Raw genomic sequence first — 18,070 nt, 5'->3', positions numbered from 1 at the left:
CTTTGACCCTTAACCTTTGACCTTTGACCTTCTGGCTGGAATTTTCCAAGAGAATCTCCATTAAGTAATACATGTACATATATTAAATTTTAAAACTAATAATGCAATCATTCCATATGCTAGCATATGAGGGAAATAGTAACATTTTGAAGAGTTGACCTTGACCTTTGACCCCTTGACTATTGACCCATGACCCCTAAATTCCCTAGATAATCCCTGCCAGTCAGTATATGCATATGTACCAAGTTCCATGAAGATACATTGAACCATTTGTGAGAAAAGTGATATTGCAACATTTTCACCTAAACTTTGACCTTTTGACCTTTGACCTTATGACATGAAACTCTCTCTGGAGAATCTTTATGCAGTAGTACATGTCTACACTAAGTTTCAAGAAAATAACTGTGGGCACTGCATAGATATGGGGGAAATAGCAACATTTTTAGCATTTGACCTTGACCTTTTGACCTTTGACCTCTTGTCAATGTCACTAAAATCTACTCAACTAATTGTCCCATCATACATCATCCTTGGACCAAGTTTGGTGAAAGCTGCTTCATCCAGTTTTGAGTTATCACGTAAACAGATAAATTTTAGGATTTGACCTTGATCTTTGACCTTTGACCTCTGTCCGATTTCACTGAAAAACTAATCAAGTAATTGTCCCATCATACATCATCCTCCAACAAAGTTTGGTAAAATTTGCTCCATACAGTCTTGAGTTATCGCATAAACGGATAAATTTCATGATTTGACCTTGACCTTTGACCTTTGAACTTTAGCCGATTTCACCTAAAATCTAATCAAATCATTGCCCCATCATACTTCATACTTTGACCAAGTTTGGTAAAATTCCAGTAAATATTACTCAAGTTATCGCTTAAACGAAAGCGGACGGACGTACGTACGGACGTACGGACGGACGGACGGACAACCCGAAAACATAATGCCTCCGGCACCACTACGTGGCGGAGGCATAAAAAAGTGATTTCTCTCTATGTGAATGTCACACATGATTGACGCCTGTGGTATTCTCCATTCACACTCTCTGTGCAAGCACTCTTCACAATGGTGAATCTCGCCCACTCAATTCCTAAAGGGGGAAAAACATCACAACAATCAATCATTTCACACGACACAGTGGCAAGTTTTTGCTCTTTTTTTCTTTCTGCCTTACACTTGCACCCACAAAACTGACCCTGAAATGTTCTGTTTTGTTCTTTTAACTTGTCCCCTCTGAAATACTTGCATGCAGCGCAATACACTTCTGTTACAAAAGGTAAACAATGCCTCACCAAGTTGTAAGTTTTGATTACTTCCTGGGTAAGTATTGGAATAGTGCCAATAGACAGTAGCACAGGAAAACAAGTGTCTGTGTAAATACCATTGCTGTCGTTTTTGGTTGGTTGGTTGGTTGGTTGGTTGGTTGGTTTTTTTTTCTCTGGGAAGAGTTTGTTTTTCCACACACCATTACACTTTGTGTTTACGTCATTTGCAGCCCATAAACTGCTTTTTCACAGGAAGAGGAAGTACACAGAGAATAAATGCAAACACTACGGGGCATAAGAGCTTTGTTGTTCCAAGGGATGTTTCACAAACAATTCAAGATCTACTTAAAGGGATGGTATATGCTAAATATTGATTGTGGGTCCCACCTTTATTAGGACCACTTTGTTTTACTTCGTTTTTGGAGATCTCAGCCATTTCTAAACCGATTTTCATCAAATAAAATTTCAATTCCTCTTAGGACTGTATACTCTTTGGTATTTCATACTGTAAAAGTTAATATTTTCCTGCAACTAATTAGTCGCGCTCAGCCGGGTAAGAAGAGTTTTGCACCTACAGTCAACCTCGGATACCACGACGTCGGATAAGCCGAATATCACTTACCTCGGGTGCAAAATGAAAGTCCCGATTGTTCCTATGAAGTTTCCGTGTATAAAAATTCGCGTAGCTCGAAGAAAATAAGTCGAAGTTCGGTTACCTCGAAGTGAAATCTAATGTCCCAATCTTAATTAACTTATTGTTTTTCCCAGCGTGTTGCTCAAATCGAAATTGCAACATCACTCAGCATCTCTGATTAAGCGCGCGTGGACAGCGGAGACATGTCACAAATCTTTTCACATTCAACTGTAAATATTCTTAACAATCGCGCTCCCAAAGAAATACCCAGTAGGCCTACATAGCTGACAAGAAAAACCCCCAACACCCACCTACTACCACGTACACGATATGCACATAGCACCCGTGCCAATGGAGTGCTTACGTTAACACTACGCTCTTTTCTTTAACCACTGTGTTCTGATTTTTGATCGTAATACCGAGTAGTCATACCGTGCGCGTAGATTTCTTAACCGTCGTGGCGCACCTGCTTTAATAGGTGTTGACAGTTATATCTTTGGCATTAATCACGGTCCACTGTTCTAACATCAATCTCATGCGTAGTGCCTATATTTTAACTTTTTTTTGGCCTTTCAAGAAGTTTGTTTCATTTATTCTTCCCCGAGAATGCAAGCACTGGATTTTTTTTTTTTCAGCAATGCGATTATGAAAATAGTGTGGTATATGATCTGGAAGTATAGGCCGAGCATAATAAAGAATGGAATAGACAGGGCTCCACACTGACTTTATCGGGTCACCAATGTCATTGATTTTTATTTTTTGGTGGTTGAAAGTAAAATCTGCTGACGCAAAAAAAAAAAACCCCAAAAACGGGAAAAACATTAGAAAAACTAAATCGGTTCTACTAAACATAGAAAAAATAATATTAAGCATTATTGAAGTGATACAGGTGCCCATGTCTTAAATAAATGAATAGAAAATTCAATCATCTTATTCTGTGTTTTAAGATTTATCAATTAGGCGTAGAGATTATTATAAAAGTTGATGCTTATACTAGGAGGTTAAAACTTACGTTTGAAATGAGAAAGAGGGAGCATTTGCTGACATTTGTTAGCATCCGAAAGTTACCGTTATTCATTTCTTATTGTAGAAGCAATCATCCAACATATATTAGTATGTTAGCACCTTACGGAGCCGAATATAACCGTTAATCATTTCTAAATGTAAGAGCAAACAGCCGACATTCATTTTAGCATCTTGGCGGAGCTGAATGCTATCCTTATCCATTTCCAAACGTGAAAGCAAACATCCGCTATTTGTTTTAGCATCTAACTGAGTGGAATAATACTGTTAATCATTTCCAAATGTAAAAGCAAAAATCTGTTAATTATTTTTGCATCGTACGGAGCAGAATATTACGGTTATTCATTTCAAACATCCAACATTTATTGTATTATCGTATCCGGAGCCGAAAGGTACTGCTGTCCATTTCCGAAAGTGAAATGAATCATCTGACAATTATTTTACCATTGTACGGAGCCGACTGTTACTGGTTTTCATTTTTGAACGTCAAGGCAGACATCAGACATTTATTTTACCATCAAACGTAGCTGAATTACTGTTATTCGTTTCGAAATGTAATAGCAAATTTCAAATATTTTTTTTTACATCGTATGGGGCAGAATGTTACCACCATTCACTTCCAAACATGCCAAACGTAAAAGCAATCATTTGACATGTATTTTAATATTAACTTCCGGAGCTGAATGTTATTGTCATTTACTTTCTAACGTAAAAGCAAACATACGGCATTTATTTTATCATGGTACGGAGCTTGATATTATTGTTATTCATTTCAGAACATCAAAGCAAACATTCGACATTTATTTTAGCATCTTCCGGAGCTAAATGTTATTGCAATTTACTTTCAAATGTAAAAACAAACATCCAGCATTTATTTCATCATCGTTAGGAGTTGATTATTGTTACTCATTTCCAAACGTCAAAGCAAACATCAAACATTAATTTTACCATTGAACGCAGTTGAATGTTACTGTTATTCATTTCGAAATTTAAAAGCAAACATCAGAAAGTTATTTCAGCATCGTATGGAGCAGAATATTACTGCTATTCACTTCCGAACATAAAAGCGATCATCTGACATCTATTTTAGCATCTTCCGGAGCCGAATGTTATTGCTATTTCCTTTCGAAAGTATGAGGAAACACCCGACATTTATCAAACCATCGTACGGAGTTGAATATTAGTTTTTCATTTCCACACGTCAAAGCAAATATTCGACATTTATTCCAGCGTCTTCCGGAGCCGAATGCTATCCTTGTTCATTCATTGCAAAATAAAATATCTGATATTAGTTTTAGCACCATACGGAGCTGAGTCTTATCGTTTTTCATTTCCAAAAGTATTAGCAAACATCCGACATTTATTTTTGTGTCATACTGAGTCGAATATTACCGTTATTCATTTCCAAAATTAAAAGCAAACTTATGACATTTATTTCAGCATCTTACGTAGCCGATTGTTACCACTATTCATTTTCAAAAGTAAAGACAAACATCCGATTTTTTTTTGGTGGCGCGATCGGGCCACCAAAATCTTTATTTCTGAAATTCTAATTTCAATTCCGATTTTCATTCAATTAATTCATATAAAAGTCGATTCAGTTCCAATTGACAAGCATGCAAACAATCAGTAGGCACTACAACAGATACCATGTTGAACAACGATAAACTTCGTATAAGTCGAAGAAAATTCGACGTACGCGTACCTCGAACCATTTTCTTCAGTCCCGACGAATTCGAGGTACCCGAGGTTGACTGTATTATAATTACGCGGAATCAAGACATCAACTACAGGAACATATGGGAAGCGAAAATATTTGCACGCTTTTATTTTCACGGGAGTTTCTGGTTGCGCGAAATGCGCAAAAATTTCCACTTCTACAGTAAGAAGTTTCTATTTACTTCACAAAAAGTTAAAATCTGAATCCCCATCTCAACCAAAACTATACCATCCCTACAAAGTCATTGAATGCTGTGCAAGTCTTCAATAGTATTCTAATTCCTAATTTTGGAGACTTTTACGTGCAGCCATTTAAACACAAAATACAGATATGAGACAGTACAGTATTCATTGTTGATTTTTGCACAAGATAGAGTAAAAATTATCATGCATACCAGTCCTCTGTTACTCACACATAATTGTTTATTTTGGTTGCAAAATTTTCAAAAGCCTCTTATCTGCTAAATCTAGAGCTGATTCTGAAATTGGCAACACATTTATTATAAAAAAAAGTTCCTGTTTCTCTCATGAATTGACAATTTTGAGCATATTTCTACCTGTGTTTGGGCAGATGTAATAAATTCAAAACAGGTCTATCAAATACTTCTCTAACATATGATGTGGGAGTGAGATTCAGAGGTGCCAATATCATGAGTTTCATCATATTGCAGAGCAAAATTTTCCTTGGATTTGATGGTCAAAAGGTTGAGAGTGAAGAGGGAGGAACCCACCTGTAATGTGACGGCCCAGTGAGAGTGGCCAACGACACCGGATGACACCAGCTGGTGAGAAAAGATAAAATGATTGTTCAGAAAGTGAATAAATTACAATGTATGTAGAGGGCACAGTGTGGTACTATCCCTCTCATTGGTGTTTTACCTTCCTCAGATTCCATTGGTATTATAATGTGCTAGTCATACTTCTCGCTGTGGAAGGCTTACACATGAGCTTTTCTTTTTCTTACCCCTCCCCCCCCCCCCCCCCCCCTTTTTGTACATGCACAGGGCTACTGTGATAAACACTTCAGCCTGGGCATCAAAAAAGAGGTGTACATGGCTAAACAGAAGCGAACAGCCATTAAAAAAAAAAAAAGCAGGAGAGGCAATGTCATCCATGACAAACTTAACACAACAATATCTAGTCTGAATGTCTGAATGTCAGCTGAGGTATCTCAGCTGGTATGGTAGGGAGAAATACAAAGGAATCTTAAATCCACACTTGTATCAACAAACTATGACTATGACAAGGAACAGCAACGACTCTGAAACTATATTCCTACAAATTTTACAATCATAGCTGTTTAATTGAAAAATGATGTAGAATATAGTACAGTGACTCCTCAAATTAAGCATCATAAATTGCAGTTTTTCGACAAAAAGACTGCACATTTTCTATCTGTTATACCCATGGTTATGACGGCACTTGCTTTTTGCACATCAAAGCAGACTCTTAATATTTATAGCGCCCTCTCTTGGTTGCCTGCCATCATATATTTCTTTTTTTCTACAACTCTCTTTGCTATACCTAACATGCAAGAGATGAAATCATATTCCTTGCAAGACGTGAAACTTGATTATCATTGCTTCTGTCTGATGTGAACAATCCCTCCACAGAACTTTTATATGTATATATTGACAATTCATGTCCTATCTACATGCTTTGCTAGTCCAGCATGGTACTCCAATTCACACGCAAAAGATACAGCCGAGTGAAAGTAGACAGAAATGCATAGCAAGCCAGTGAGAGAACACTGACCCAACTCTAGGGCATCATAAGGATATAATTACTCCCTAAAGTTTAATGTAAGTATTGGTGTTGACTAGCACTGTATTGATAATGTACATGTGCAGAATTCTGCTTCTGATTAATGAAATCAAAAGATTCCATAAATCAACCGCTTCCTCCCGTAATTACCAAAGAAACTCCAATACCCCAAAACGACATTCTTTTTGCCCATCGATGAAGAACAGACAGGTTATTCAGGTTATTAGAGCAGTCAAACAGTATACATATCCTGCTTTCCATGGTCAACAACATATTGATAGAAGAAACCTAATTTTTCAAGCAAACTCATTTTCTGAGCAAACTCATTTTCTGGTCAGCATAACACAAACAAACATGAATTTAGGCCATGAATGCAGACACTCTTGTCTACATTTTGGGAACCAGGGCACCATAACATACAGCTTGTCAGCCCTGACAAGTTGTCAGTTTCTGACGATTGCCACAGTCACAGTCAGCGACCAGAGCTTCTCAGCCAATCAAAAACCAAGGATTTTACTGAAAGACTTGACAACTTCCATGAAACGGTGTCCTGGTATACGGGTTCCAGTAAGGAATGAGTTAATGCATATCTTCTCTCAAACTTACAGTTCTCATCATGTCTTTGAGGAGCTCCGTCTTTGATGATTCCCCTTCAAAGTGGTTGCCTTCTTTGGCAGGTATCGCTTCTCCTAGCATGTACAGCAACCTGACCGCTAGTTCCGCATCAATGAACTTCTTATTTCTCCATTGCCTACCAGCAAAAAGCACACAAAAGGAAACTTTGGAGTTTTTCTTTTCTTTTCTTTTTAAGAATCAATCAATATCAGACTCAAATGAACACAAGTGTTTCACACTTCCTTGATTATCTCATATCAATGATCTTTGCATATATTGTTGTACTACACACTCCATATTCAGAGAAAAAGACCAGAATGTATTATGCCACCAAATGCATTCTATAAATTGCCAGAGATATCAATTTGGGATGCTGTATAAACATACTCCTGCTTCTGCTCTTTTGTAGGGTATTGGTATTATTCACTTCTACAGAGTAAAGCTCATGAGAAATTTGTCTTGTGATGACTTTGCATTTCAATATTTGCACGGCTGTAGACGAGAAGACTATGAGAAAATATATCTGATGTAATTTAGCCATTAGCCACAAGCTAAAAAAGACGATATGAATATATAAACCATCCACACAGTCAGATGTCTCCTACTTCTGCCTCGTGCCTTTGAGAGCGTGTTGTGTGTGTGTGTGTGTGTGTGTGTGTGTGTGTGTGTGTGTGTGTGTGCATATGTGTGTACGTGTTTGTGAGCGTGTGAGAGAGAGAGTATGAGATTTTATAAGATGCTAATACCAAACTTTGATCTCTGGAATTAAAAGGCTTTTGGGGGAAATGCCAATATGTGCAAATGTTGTTGTCATTTGGTTACTTCCAGTGCAAATAAAACTTTTAATTTTGTGAATCTTATTACAAACATGCCCTGCAAAATCAGATTTTCTGTGAAAAAGAAAAAAAGAAAGAAAGAGAAATGTTCCCCAACATCCCCAGAAGTCTTCCATGAGAAGCATATAAGCCACCAAGAGCGATGTTTACCCTAAGGTTTCCATGACGATAGAGTGTACGCTGGAGAGCACTAGGCTCTGGTTGAGTTGTGCGAGATTGTCAAAGAGGACCTTCAGCTGGCGACGGTAGTCTAGGAACATGATCTCGTCCTCGCCCTGTGAGTCAAAGTTGTACGTCTCGTCGTAACGGAACTTGTCGAGGAGAATGAGGAGGAGGCGTTGGAAGTACGCCATCTGGCCTTCGTTAAGGGTTCCAATCTGAGTCGGACACAAATATAAGATGAGCTTGATGGGTGCTCTATAGACGGGGTACAATCTTCACTGACATCAAATACTAGTAATCAAATACTCATCAACGTAAACGCTGCACCTCAATCTGGGTATCAAATGGGCATGTGGGGAAACTGGTTCCATGATATTTGATACTCCGACCATTGCTCCAATGAAATATCTGCACGCTAAGCCAAACATAGATTCTACTCACTATCATAACCCTAACCCTAACCCTAACTCAATCCTGATATCAAACTAAACCTAAAACCTTATCACAACCCTAACCCTAACCCTAAGTTTCCAGAGAAAATAACTTCGGAGCAATCATCGCAGGAGCAATTGCTGTGTCACTGGTGAAACTTCAGGAGGAGCCCTTCAAATAGTTTGTTCACTTGTGTCAGAACTGGCTGGTAACTATTCACAGACAACCAGATCCTACTCCATGGATAAAACAAGTTTCATCAGACACCCAGGAACGGTTCCATAATTAGCTTTTGCAATCACTGCAAGTTACAAGATTAGCAGTTACCATGGCAACAAATTTCAAATCTCAAATGATTTCATTTTTGACAAGCTGCTGTCAAAGTGTCCACAAAAGCTGCATGTGCTGCGAGTTGCCGGACACTGGGGAGTCCCAAAGTCTACGGGGCAACTGCATTTCTTTTAACAAATCTCCAGTAATGTCCCCTTACGGTCACTTATTTTACTTCCAGAGCAAAGACAGGCATCAACAGTCCTGCAATCTTGTGGAATCAATTCATCATTAAAGTTAAGTGACAAGACAATAGTACAGCATCACTTGCTTACAAAATTAAAAAACAATACACAATTCAGTTTAGTAAGTAAAACTTAAGCTTCATTACGTATACAGGTGGATACACAACAATTGAGGATATGTATAAAAATTTTAGAACTTCTCAACTTGAAAAGCATGAAGTATTATTTGCCAGCATGCACGTACTCAATATGCAGATGGGCAGGTGCATTATATATCCCTATGATACCTGACGGCCTTAATAGGGCCTTTTTTCATTTGTTTTAAATACTCTGAACAAATGGACATATGCCCAGTTTGAAATGTATCCCCGGTTGCCTGGAATGAAACACTACAATATCCCTAATTGAAATCTCTCTCCACTCCTCCCCTCCCCCTCCTAAAGAAAAAATGAAAAAATCAATACAACTGATTCTCCTACAGGTTCATAATATCTTTTCATTCAAGTCATTTTCCATGACATCGCATGCTCTTGGACATTTCTCCACTGAATGGATGTCATAATGTCCTATACCATTCTTTATTGTTCTTTGCTCATCAATTCTAGCCCTTTACTGTTCTTGATCTTGCAATTAATTAACCCAATCAAGATATGTAGGTCTAAGACCTGGACCATGAGACTAGACTGGACCCCCTCTCATCCTCACCTGTTTCAGGATGCCCACGTAGTCCTTGGCAAACTCACAGACGGCGAGCGAGATGTCGTCGTCCTCGTGGCCGAGGAACATGAACATGAGTGGCAGCTTGCTCTCGACGGCTTGGAGGGTGTTCACGGCACCAACGGTGTTCTTGCTCTTGACCAACCTTGGACAAATAATGAGGGACGAATCATACTAATATATAACATAATCTGTTTTCCCTTAATAGCTTTGTAGGTTTAAACAAAAGAAATGCTACTGGATCCTTTCCAGCAAGTAATGCTGATTTGTTATGTATTTTTCCACCAAAAGCAAAGTTTTGACACAAATGTAACAATATGTGGCTTCCAAATCACCTTCCGCAGGGAAGAAATGAGTTACATCAACTGCAAGGCAATTCTCACAAACACAACACCATTTCCTCAATGTCTCTCCCCATAGCTTAATCAGACAATAACCCACGAAATCTATTACACTTGTGCATTTGAAAGCTGGTTTCCCAAGTTACAGAGACCCAAGTGACATTCATCTATGAATTGCAAACTTCCAGGTACAATGTATCTTCGAGGTAATATTGCTTTCAGTTCACTTGGAACATGCCAATCCCTTCATGCTGGCCACAATGTAAAATCTTATGCAGAAGATGATGATCAATTAGCAGATTCATACTTATGACATGACAGCTCATCAACCCCCCCCCCCAACACAAAAAAAAAACCCGACCTAAAACAACAACAACAACAACAACAAAACAAAACAAAACAAAACAAAACGAAAAGCAGTCTCAAAACTTGTACTCACTTTTGCCAGGCAGCTATGAGGTTGCATCCAATGCCATTTGTGAGTTTGGAAAGCTTAGCGACAAAGTCAATGTCCTCTTCCTGATTAACACAAGACAATACAACACAATGGAAGGGAATAATATTCTGGGAAAATGAGTACAAGATTAAATTGGTGCAGGAATTGGAAAGCAAGAGAAACTTTCTGGTCACCAGTGCTCTCTTTACAAGGTCTTTTTTCTATAGCTTTGACTTTGTGTGTCTTTTGTGGGGGGGGGGGGGGAATTTATGCAAGAATGCAACTTGTTGAAATTGCCAAGGCATGTAAATGCCTTTGTTAGTAACTTTGTTTGTAAAAACAGGTTGCCGTTCTTCCCTAAAGAAGGTACCTAGGTGATAACAATGAGCCGACTTTTTACCTTCTTTCTACTGTAAAGGTAGAAATTTTGGCGGGGTTTGAATTTTCGTGCAACCAAAAAATAGCGCAAAAATAAAAGCATGCAAATATTTTTGTTTCCTGTATGTTCCAGTAGTTGATGTCTTGATTCCGCAGAATTAAAAACATTGCAAAACTCTTCTTACTCAGCCTAGCGCGAAAAATTAGTCGCGCACAAATATACACTTTTACAGCACTCTGTAGAAGGTAAAAATGTACTTTTACCAAATCATCTTCTTGCCTGCTGTAAGGACATAAGAAAAGTGCCTCAGCCAGTTTGAACAAGTCAACTCCTTGCTTTTTTAATTTCACGAAATTTTTCCATCAAGATGTTTTCATTGCAACTGACTGACAAATTGCACTTTTATGTCGAAGTAGGGCAATTTGTCAATCAGTTGCAATCCTTGCTCTCTTTTTGTGATGAATAAGGTGTTCAAGTGAGTTTCATGCCGAGTGCTGAGCAGAGCAACCGGGTGAGCTTTTAGGAGTTTCTTTTCCATGTCGTCCTAAACAAGGTACCTACGCAAGTTTAAAACAAGACATCATTTATAGGCACATTTCGACTAACACACAGAAGGTTGGAGTTATGTAAGAAGTTATAAAAGCTAGATGTCTGATGTGGAAACCCCTGCTATCCTCCTCTTTAAAGGAAACACACACAAAAAAGATACAAATAACACAATATAGGGTTTGCTACATGAGAGTGGATAAAAAGTCAGATATATGTAAAACATGCATTTGATTTTACAAGACAGGCAGGGTGTAATACAGGTGAAGTGGCCGATCCTATGTAAACACACTAGTGAGTGGATGATCAAAGTGACCCCTTTGGTTCATTGCAAGTGACTAATAATGATTACGGGAACAATGTCAACCAGGCGTGCCATGTCCATATAAGAATAGGTACTAGCTAAGAGTGCTTACTTGCCATATGCCCTGTATAACTACACTATAATTGCTTGGTGAGATGCGAGGTCCTAGGCTTACCCCTCGTGGCTATCGTGCTAGCATATGAGCAGCCAAGGAGCAGCCAAATCAAGGGATGCGGACTTGCTTAAAGTTAAAGAGTTCAAGTACACCCTGCAAAAAATGTTACTTGAGCACGCAGGGCATATGCCACATGGAGTAAAGTCAGCCATCACTAATTATGGCACATGTAAGGCTCTGTGTGATAACCTGTAGATATCATTATACAGTTCGCCGTCTGTAGGCAGTGAAAGTTGGGAGAGGGGGGAGATGACAGAAGTGACCTACCCCAGTAGGTGGGATGACGCCCGAGTCCTGTAGGACCTTGGTGACAGACTCCACCAGCTCCGTCTTGGCCACGGGATCCATGCCCTTCTCGATGATCTCGTGGAAGCAGTCGCAGGCGCTCTCCCTCAGCACGTCGATGGACAGGTGGTGGAGGAGGAGGCCCACAAAGCGCTCGTTGGCGATGAGGTTGATGTCGACCCAGGAGACGTAGACACCGACGACCTCCAGGCAGAGGCAGGCGAGCTCAGGGTTGGAGGACTCGTAGTTCTTCTGCATATTGAGATTACAAAATAACTTTCATCAAAACCATCTGCATTTGGTGAACTTCAAAACAAAAAAATACACAATACCACTTAATACTGTCATGAACTTAGAACAGAAACCCCAGTTTATAATACTGATAATTTGCAGCACAGTATCAAATCTATCAAATCATCAAAAATTGTCAAAATGAAAAAGAATTTTCTCAGGCATCACTGAAGATTACCAAAAAAAAAAAAAAAGGAAGGAAAATATGACACCGCAAACACTATCCCCCCCCCCCAAAAAAAAAAAAAAAATACATTGACTGAAGCCAATGAAAGTTGCCTGTGCTACTAGAATGTGGAACACAGTTAGATATTAAATGCCTCAAAACAGTAAATCTGATCAATACAAAGTAGAACTCCATCAAAAACAGGACTTGAAATGGAACCAGTGGACAGGAAATCACAAGACAATGTGTCAAAGTAGAATACACGGGACAGTGAATGAAACGTCTGGTTGTATGGATGGAAGGCAATAAAACCCCATAATCCTTTCAACAAGAGATAAGTGCCCTCTCCATTCTAATTGTCACCTTTGCATCTGTGGTGCCAGTTTCAAGGTTGTGTGAACACGCAAAACAACAGAAACTTTGTCACACATCTTAAACTTTCTTCTGGGAGTCCAGATTTGTGAGGCACTATAAAATGGCAATCCTAGCACAATCATAATGATTTTTCCTCCTTCTGCCTGGCCGAGTATACACAGAGTGTCATATGTTTTCACATTTGTTGGATATTAAAGGACATTGTCCCTTTGTGTGGTTATAGTGCCTTATTGACACAGAAAAACCCACAGCATTGTACACACTGTCCAAAGCTCCTGGAATAGAAAGGTTTAGAAAGCTACCTATCCGTTGTACTGCCACAGAGACCGAGGGTCACAGTTCTATAATCCAAGTATGCATTCAGCACAAAATGACTCGTAATATGTTCCTCCCTAAACATCTAATGAAAAAAGCAGAAACATGTTTATTCTTCTCGCAGAATATATTCCTTGTCTTATTGTGGTAAAGGCACTCTCTATTCACATTGCAACTGCTGCATCTAAGACAAACTAAAGTCAGCCACAATCTTGCAGATGAATGTTCTTTGCCCATTATCAAGGTAGGTAACAGTTGTGAATTAAGTAAGACATTCACTGACAACTTACAGCAGTTTGGGACAATCAACAATGAAAGCCAAACAACTCCACAGCATCTATGAAGGGAGAAAATTGTGCACACTGCAATGATGTGCATTCCCACACAATCTCTTGACATTGGACATACGTCCCAACTTCCGGAGAACAGGGAAAACCTTGAAGTGAAGTCCAGTAACAGGAAATACTAGATGATCGATAGACACTTCAGTAATTCCTCAGAATCGAAATACCCGAGATGTCTGCGCTAAATGACTATTTATGAAGTCCTATGAGAGACAAATTAGATCGGAGAGGAATTTCTGTTAGAGCGCACGGCTCACTATTAATCTTCCGAAGGAGGCCTCCAGCTAATGTCATTTGTTGCGAGGCGCTACGCCAGGCAAATCACGCATTTCCGTATGATTTCCTGTCTCAGTCATGACAGACATCTCAGAATTGGCTCAATGACTGGAGATGTTTGGTAAAAGTGGCATACAATGTAGATTCGAATTAAAACCATGCCTCCCTTTCTATTGCTTTTTCAAGTCATATGGAAACCTATGAATACAGTGTAGCGATACTAAATTCACATGAGAGAGATATACACTGTATTGTGCACACATAAGCCATATGTATCACATAATTCTTATTTCCATAATGAACAGTAACAAGAGGTGGTGTAAAATTACATGTTTACATATTGTCAGCAGAATACAAGCCTATCAATTTCTCTCTTGAAGCGATTACTGTGTCTTGAACACAGCTACACGATGTTCCCTTCGTATTTCCCTCTCTCTTTTTTTTTTTTTTTTTTTTTTTTTTTTTTTACGGGGGGAATTTTAGATTATCTTCTCCTGATCAGATCTGGCCAGATTCTCCCTACAGCAACTTGAGGAAGGGAACACCTCACTGGTTGAAAGGAAGTTGTTGAGAATGGAAGGAAATCTAATTATGCCCCCCCCCCCCCCTCGAAAAAAAAAAAAATCCTGTGAATCTTTGAATAAAAGTGCTGTTACCCCCAATTGGACTTGGCAGGGGTACGGCGACCACTGGGTACGGCGACTAATCGGCCAGCATTTCTGGGGAATCTCTGTTGACAATTGTCACCCGTGACTACTTCAGTCCTTCCCTTCTTCAGAGAGTTGGAGAGCGAGAGAACGAGGAGACAGAGAGAGGGGAAGAGAAAGGAGGGAGGGAGGGATGGAGCGAGAGAGAACTCGGGAACAAATTACAGATTACATCTAATGAATAGTTTCCTAATTTAGTTTCCTGAACCTGAAAAGGTAGGTGAAAGATGGCCCACCTCCTGCAGGCCAGAGTTTTACAGGACCAGATTTAACCTTGTCCATGTAAGAACCTGTGATATTCCCTCTGACAAACCTAGGATTATTAAACTCAGTACCATGTTTACAGTGTTCAAACATTACCTTTAGGAAAATTTCAGTGCTCCAGATCTCCAAAACAAACTCTTACGATCTAATAACTACTTTGTAATTCTATCTCCAACGTGTGCAAGACCAGAGAGCACCACAAAGAATGCATGAATATTTCAGCAAACAAACAATTACACTAAGTGCACTGATTCTCACGCACATAGAAGTATGTATAGAAGTATGAGAAAGGATGGAAAATTAAAGTGCTGATGACATGACATAGAAAATGCAATCTCTGCTCATCCATGTATAGCTAATAGGAACTCTTTAACAGCTCATCATCGATCAAGTCATGAGTTTTGTAACATACTGAACTCCATGCACCTTCCTGTACATGTCACTGGTTCAGTAAGACTGTGAAATGAACATCAAAATTTGTTGACAGGAATATTGATAAAAGATTTCCTATGTACAGTACTCTGAATCCCATGTTTACACATCAATATATGGACATAAAAATATTCAAATATTTACATTTTTTGGTACTCAGTAGATCCCCCGCCCCATCCCGCATTTGCCACGTTTTGTCCAATTTACAATTTGTAATATTATTATTAAAAAAAAATTTTTTCATATGGATATTTGAGCTGATTCCTTTCTTCTTGCAGTTGTAAATCCTCTTAATATAAAAAAATTCTATACCATCCAGAGGAATAACTTCAAACTCCTTGAACATAAAAGGAAAATATAAGGTACAAAATTAAATCAATTCATCTGGACTTCCTGTTTTAATCACAAGAACAGTTTCACATCTGATCCTGGATGTTTCATCGGCTAAGAATTGAAACAGGAAGTCCAGATGAATTGATTTAATTTTGTACCTTATTTGAATGTTACCTGGATGAATCAGAACTTAGACCAAAGGAAAGAAGAATGATAACACAGTTTTCTGCTCTGTTTACATCAATGTGCATCACCTGCAATATATGATGAATTGACCTGCAAAGAGTACGAAAGATTGGGAATGGAAAAACAATCCTTTTCCCCTCCTCCAATCTTGCCTGTACTTGTTTTGTTCCAAGTTTAACTATCTCACTTATCAATCAACACCCAAAAATTGTGACAGCAAACTCTACAAGAGACCAAACTACAACAGCAGCACGTTCCCCCAAAGACACTTTGGGGTCTCCAACTCTCGGGAGCTTCTACTCTTGGCTAAAGACACAATGTTTGGTGAGAGAGAGGAGGTAAATAGATAGACAGGTAGATGGATAGAGAAACAGAGAAACAGAGAGAGAGACATAGAGATTGAGAGATAGAAGGAACTTAGTCCAACACATATAGACTATGAGAGAGAGAGAGAAGAAGAAGAAGAAATAGATGGACAGGTATATTGATAGAGAAAAAGAAAGACAGAGAGATGGAAAGAAAACAGTCCAACATAAATGGACAGAAAGAGAGAAAGAGAAAAATAGATTGATGGGGGTATATAAGAAAGGGTAAACATACGCAGGTAAATTCACATATAAACAGACAGTAGACAAAGAAAAAAGAAAGAAGGATTGAATGACAAATAGGATCACTCAAAAAAAGAGATATTGAGAGAAAGAAAGGTAGATGGAAAGACAAGTGAATAGATAGACATATATACATGGATGGATCTTGGATGTAAGAGAAAGAAGGATGGAAACAGAGACAGAGAAAGATAAAGGGAGCGAGAGAGAGAGAGAGTTGAAGAAATAAACAGCAAAACAGGTGCAGACACAGGGTGATTAGAGAACAGAGGATTTCTCATAAAAATTCTGGAGATGCTTTGCCCAGAATTAGTCACAATCTGGCAGTCACAACCCGCTTGGCCCTCATACCTCTCCCTACCCCTTCCCACCCCCACCCCAACTACATGTACTCCTCATACCACATGTCTTACTATCAATCCTCTCAACTGACAACAGGCTAGCTGGGAGACTGCTAAATCACTGATCACATGTTTTCTGGAGAAGTCAAGAAACGTCTGGGGGAAACAAATGGGCCAAGCCGAGGCGGATAACTGACAGGCTGGGGCATATAAGAGGGGAGAAAGGATTCTGCGAGCGTAGAGGGGAAAAAAAAAAGGAAGATGGCAGCAATTGTAAAATATGCTCACAAGAATATATGAGTACACAAAGGCAGTCCTGACAACTGAGGTGAGAGAACAATGGTCAGATCTAATGCAGATTGACAGATGTACCTTGACTTACTGCACAGCAACGCTGACTATTGATAATAAATCAGGCATAATTGTGTAAAATATTCACAATAACCATGTGATCATGGAAATAAAGTGCCGGTACGTACAATGTAACTGAAATAAGCTTGGAAACTGAAAATACATTTGGTATGACAGGGTTAGCTTGACTCTACTGCTTCCATTATCTCTATTATTAGCTTCTTCAAGATGCAATATGGAAATCATACATGTTTACTTGTGATTACTATGAAAAGTCCTCTGTAGTATCATCTCAATTGACTAATGCATCTTTTCATCAGGTTGGTTATCATAATGATAATGATGATGATGATGCTTCAACTAATACCTCTACTAATCACCATCATCATCATCATTATGACCACAATCATAACACAACAAAGATTATTCCAGTGATAACAAAAATGATACATACATTAAGAATTATAATGCACCAACTATACCTTGCAAGATGCTCATGGAACATGGAATATCTAGGGTTGGATTTTTTTTTGGGGTGGGGGCTTTTGTTTATCTATTTAGTCATTATTATTTATTATTATTACTGTTATTTTTTATTTATTTATTTTTTTTTTGCTGAATTCATATGATAGGGCCAACGTTCACATTTGATATAATTTCAGATTTTGTTGAGCAAAGATATTTTCATACACACATAAATGCCTGTAAACTCATTCTATTGTAAGACTGTGAGCAATTCAGCCTTTGGCTGCAAGTCACTACTGGAAATAAAACATGACACCAAACCATGATACTAAAAAGATATTTCTGATACATTTTCATAAATTAAGTACACTTTAAGAACATGTTAAGAATTTAAAGAATAAATATGAATTTCAGGCTGACTGCATATTGGAAAAAGAAGACACCCATCTTTATTTGCTGGAGGAAGTG

General features: G+C 38.6%; 1 protein-coding gene across 1 annotated transcript in view; it reads right to left on the bottom strand.

The window, feature by feature from the left end:
- Window positions 1-18,070, bottom strand: part of LOC139729339 (exportin-T-like) — a 115,627-nt gene that overhangs the window by 52,963 nt on the left and 44,594 nt on the right. The window contains exons 7-12 of the mRNA XM_071640266.1: window positions 12,134-12,403; window positions 10,466-10,545; window positions 9,674-9,830; window positions 8,010-8,236; window positions 7,015-7,159; window positions 5,376-5,426 (exon numbers count right to left, since the gene is read on the bottom strand). Coding sequence (XP_071496367.1) covers window positions 5,376-5,426; window positions 7,015-7,159; window positions 8,010-8,236; window positions 9,674-9,830; window positions 10,466-10,545; window positions 12,134-12,403 — 930 coding nt within the window. The remainder of the gene's footprint in view (window positions 1-5,375; window positions 5,427-7,014; window positions 7,160-8,009; window positions 8,237-9,673; window positions 9,831-10,465; window positions 10,546-12,133; window positions 12,404-18,070) is intronic.

Source organism: Diadema antillarum, unplaced genomic scaffold (genome assembly GCF_040938485.1).
Source record: "Diadema antillarum isolate AM-2024a unplaced genomic scaffold, OU_Dant_1.0 seq00000234_RagTag, whole genome shotgun sequence".
NCBI classification, from domain to species: Eukaryota; Metazoa; Echinodermata; class Echinoidea; order Diadematoida; family Diadematidae; genus Diadema; species Diadema antillarum.
This window is presented reverse-complemented; position numbering and strand designations above follow the sequence as displayed.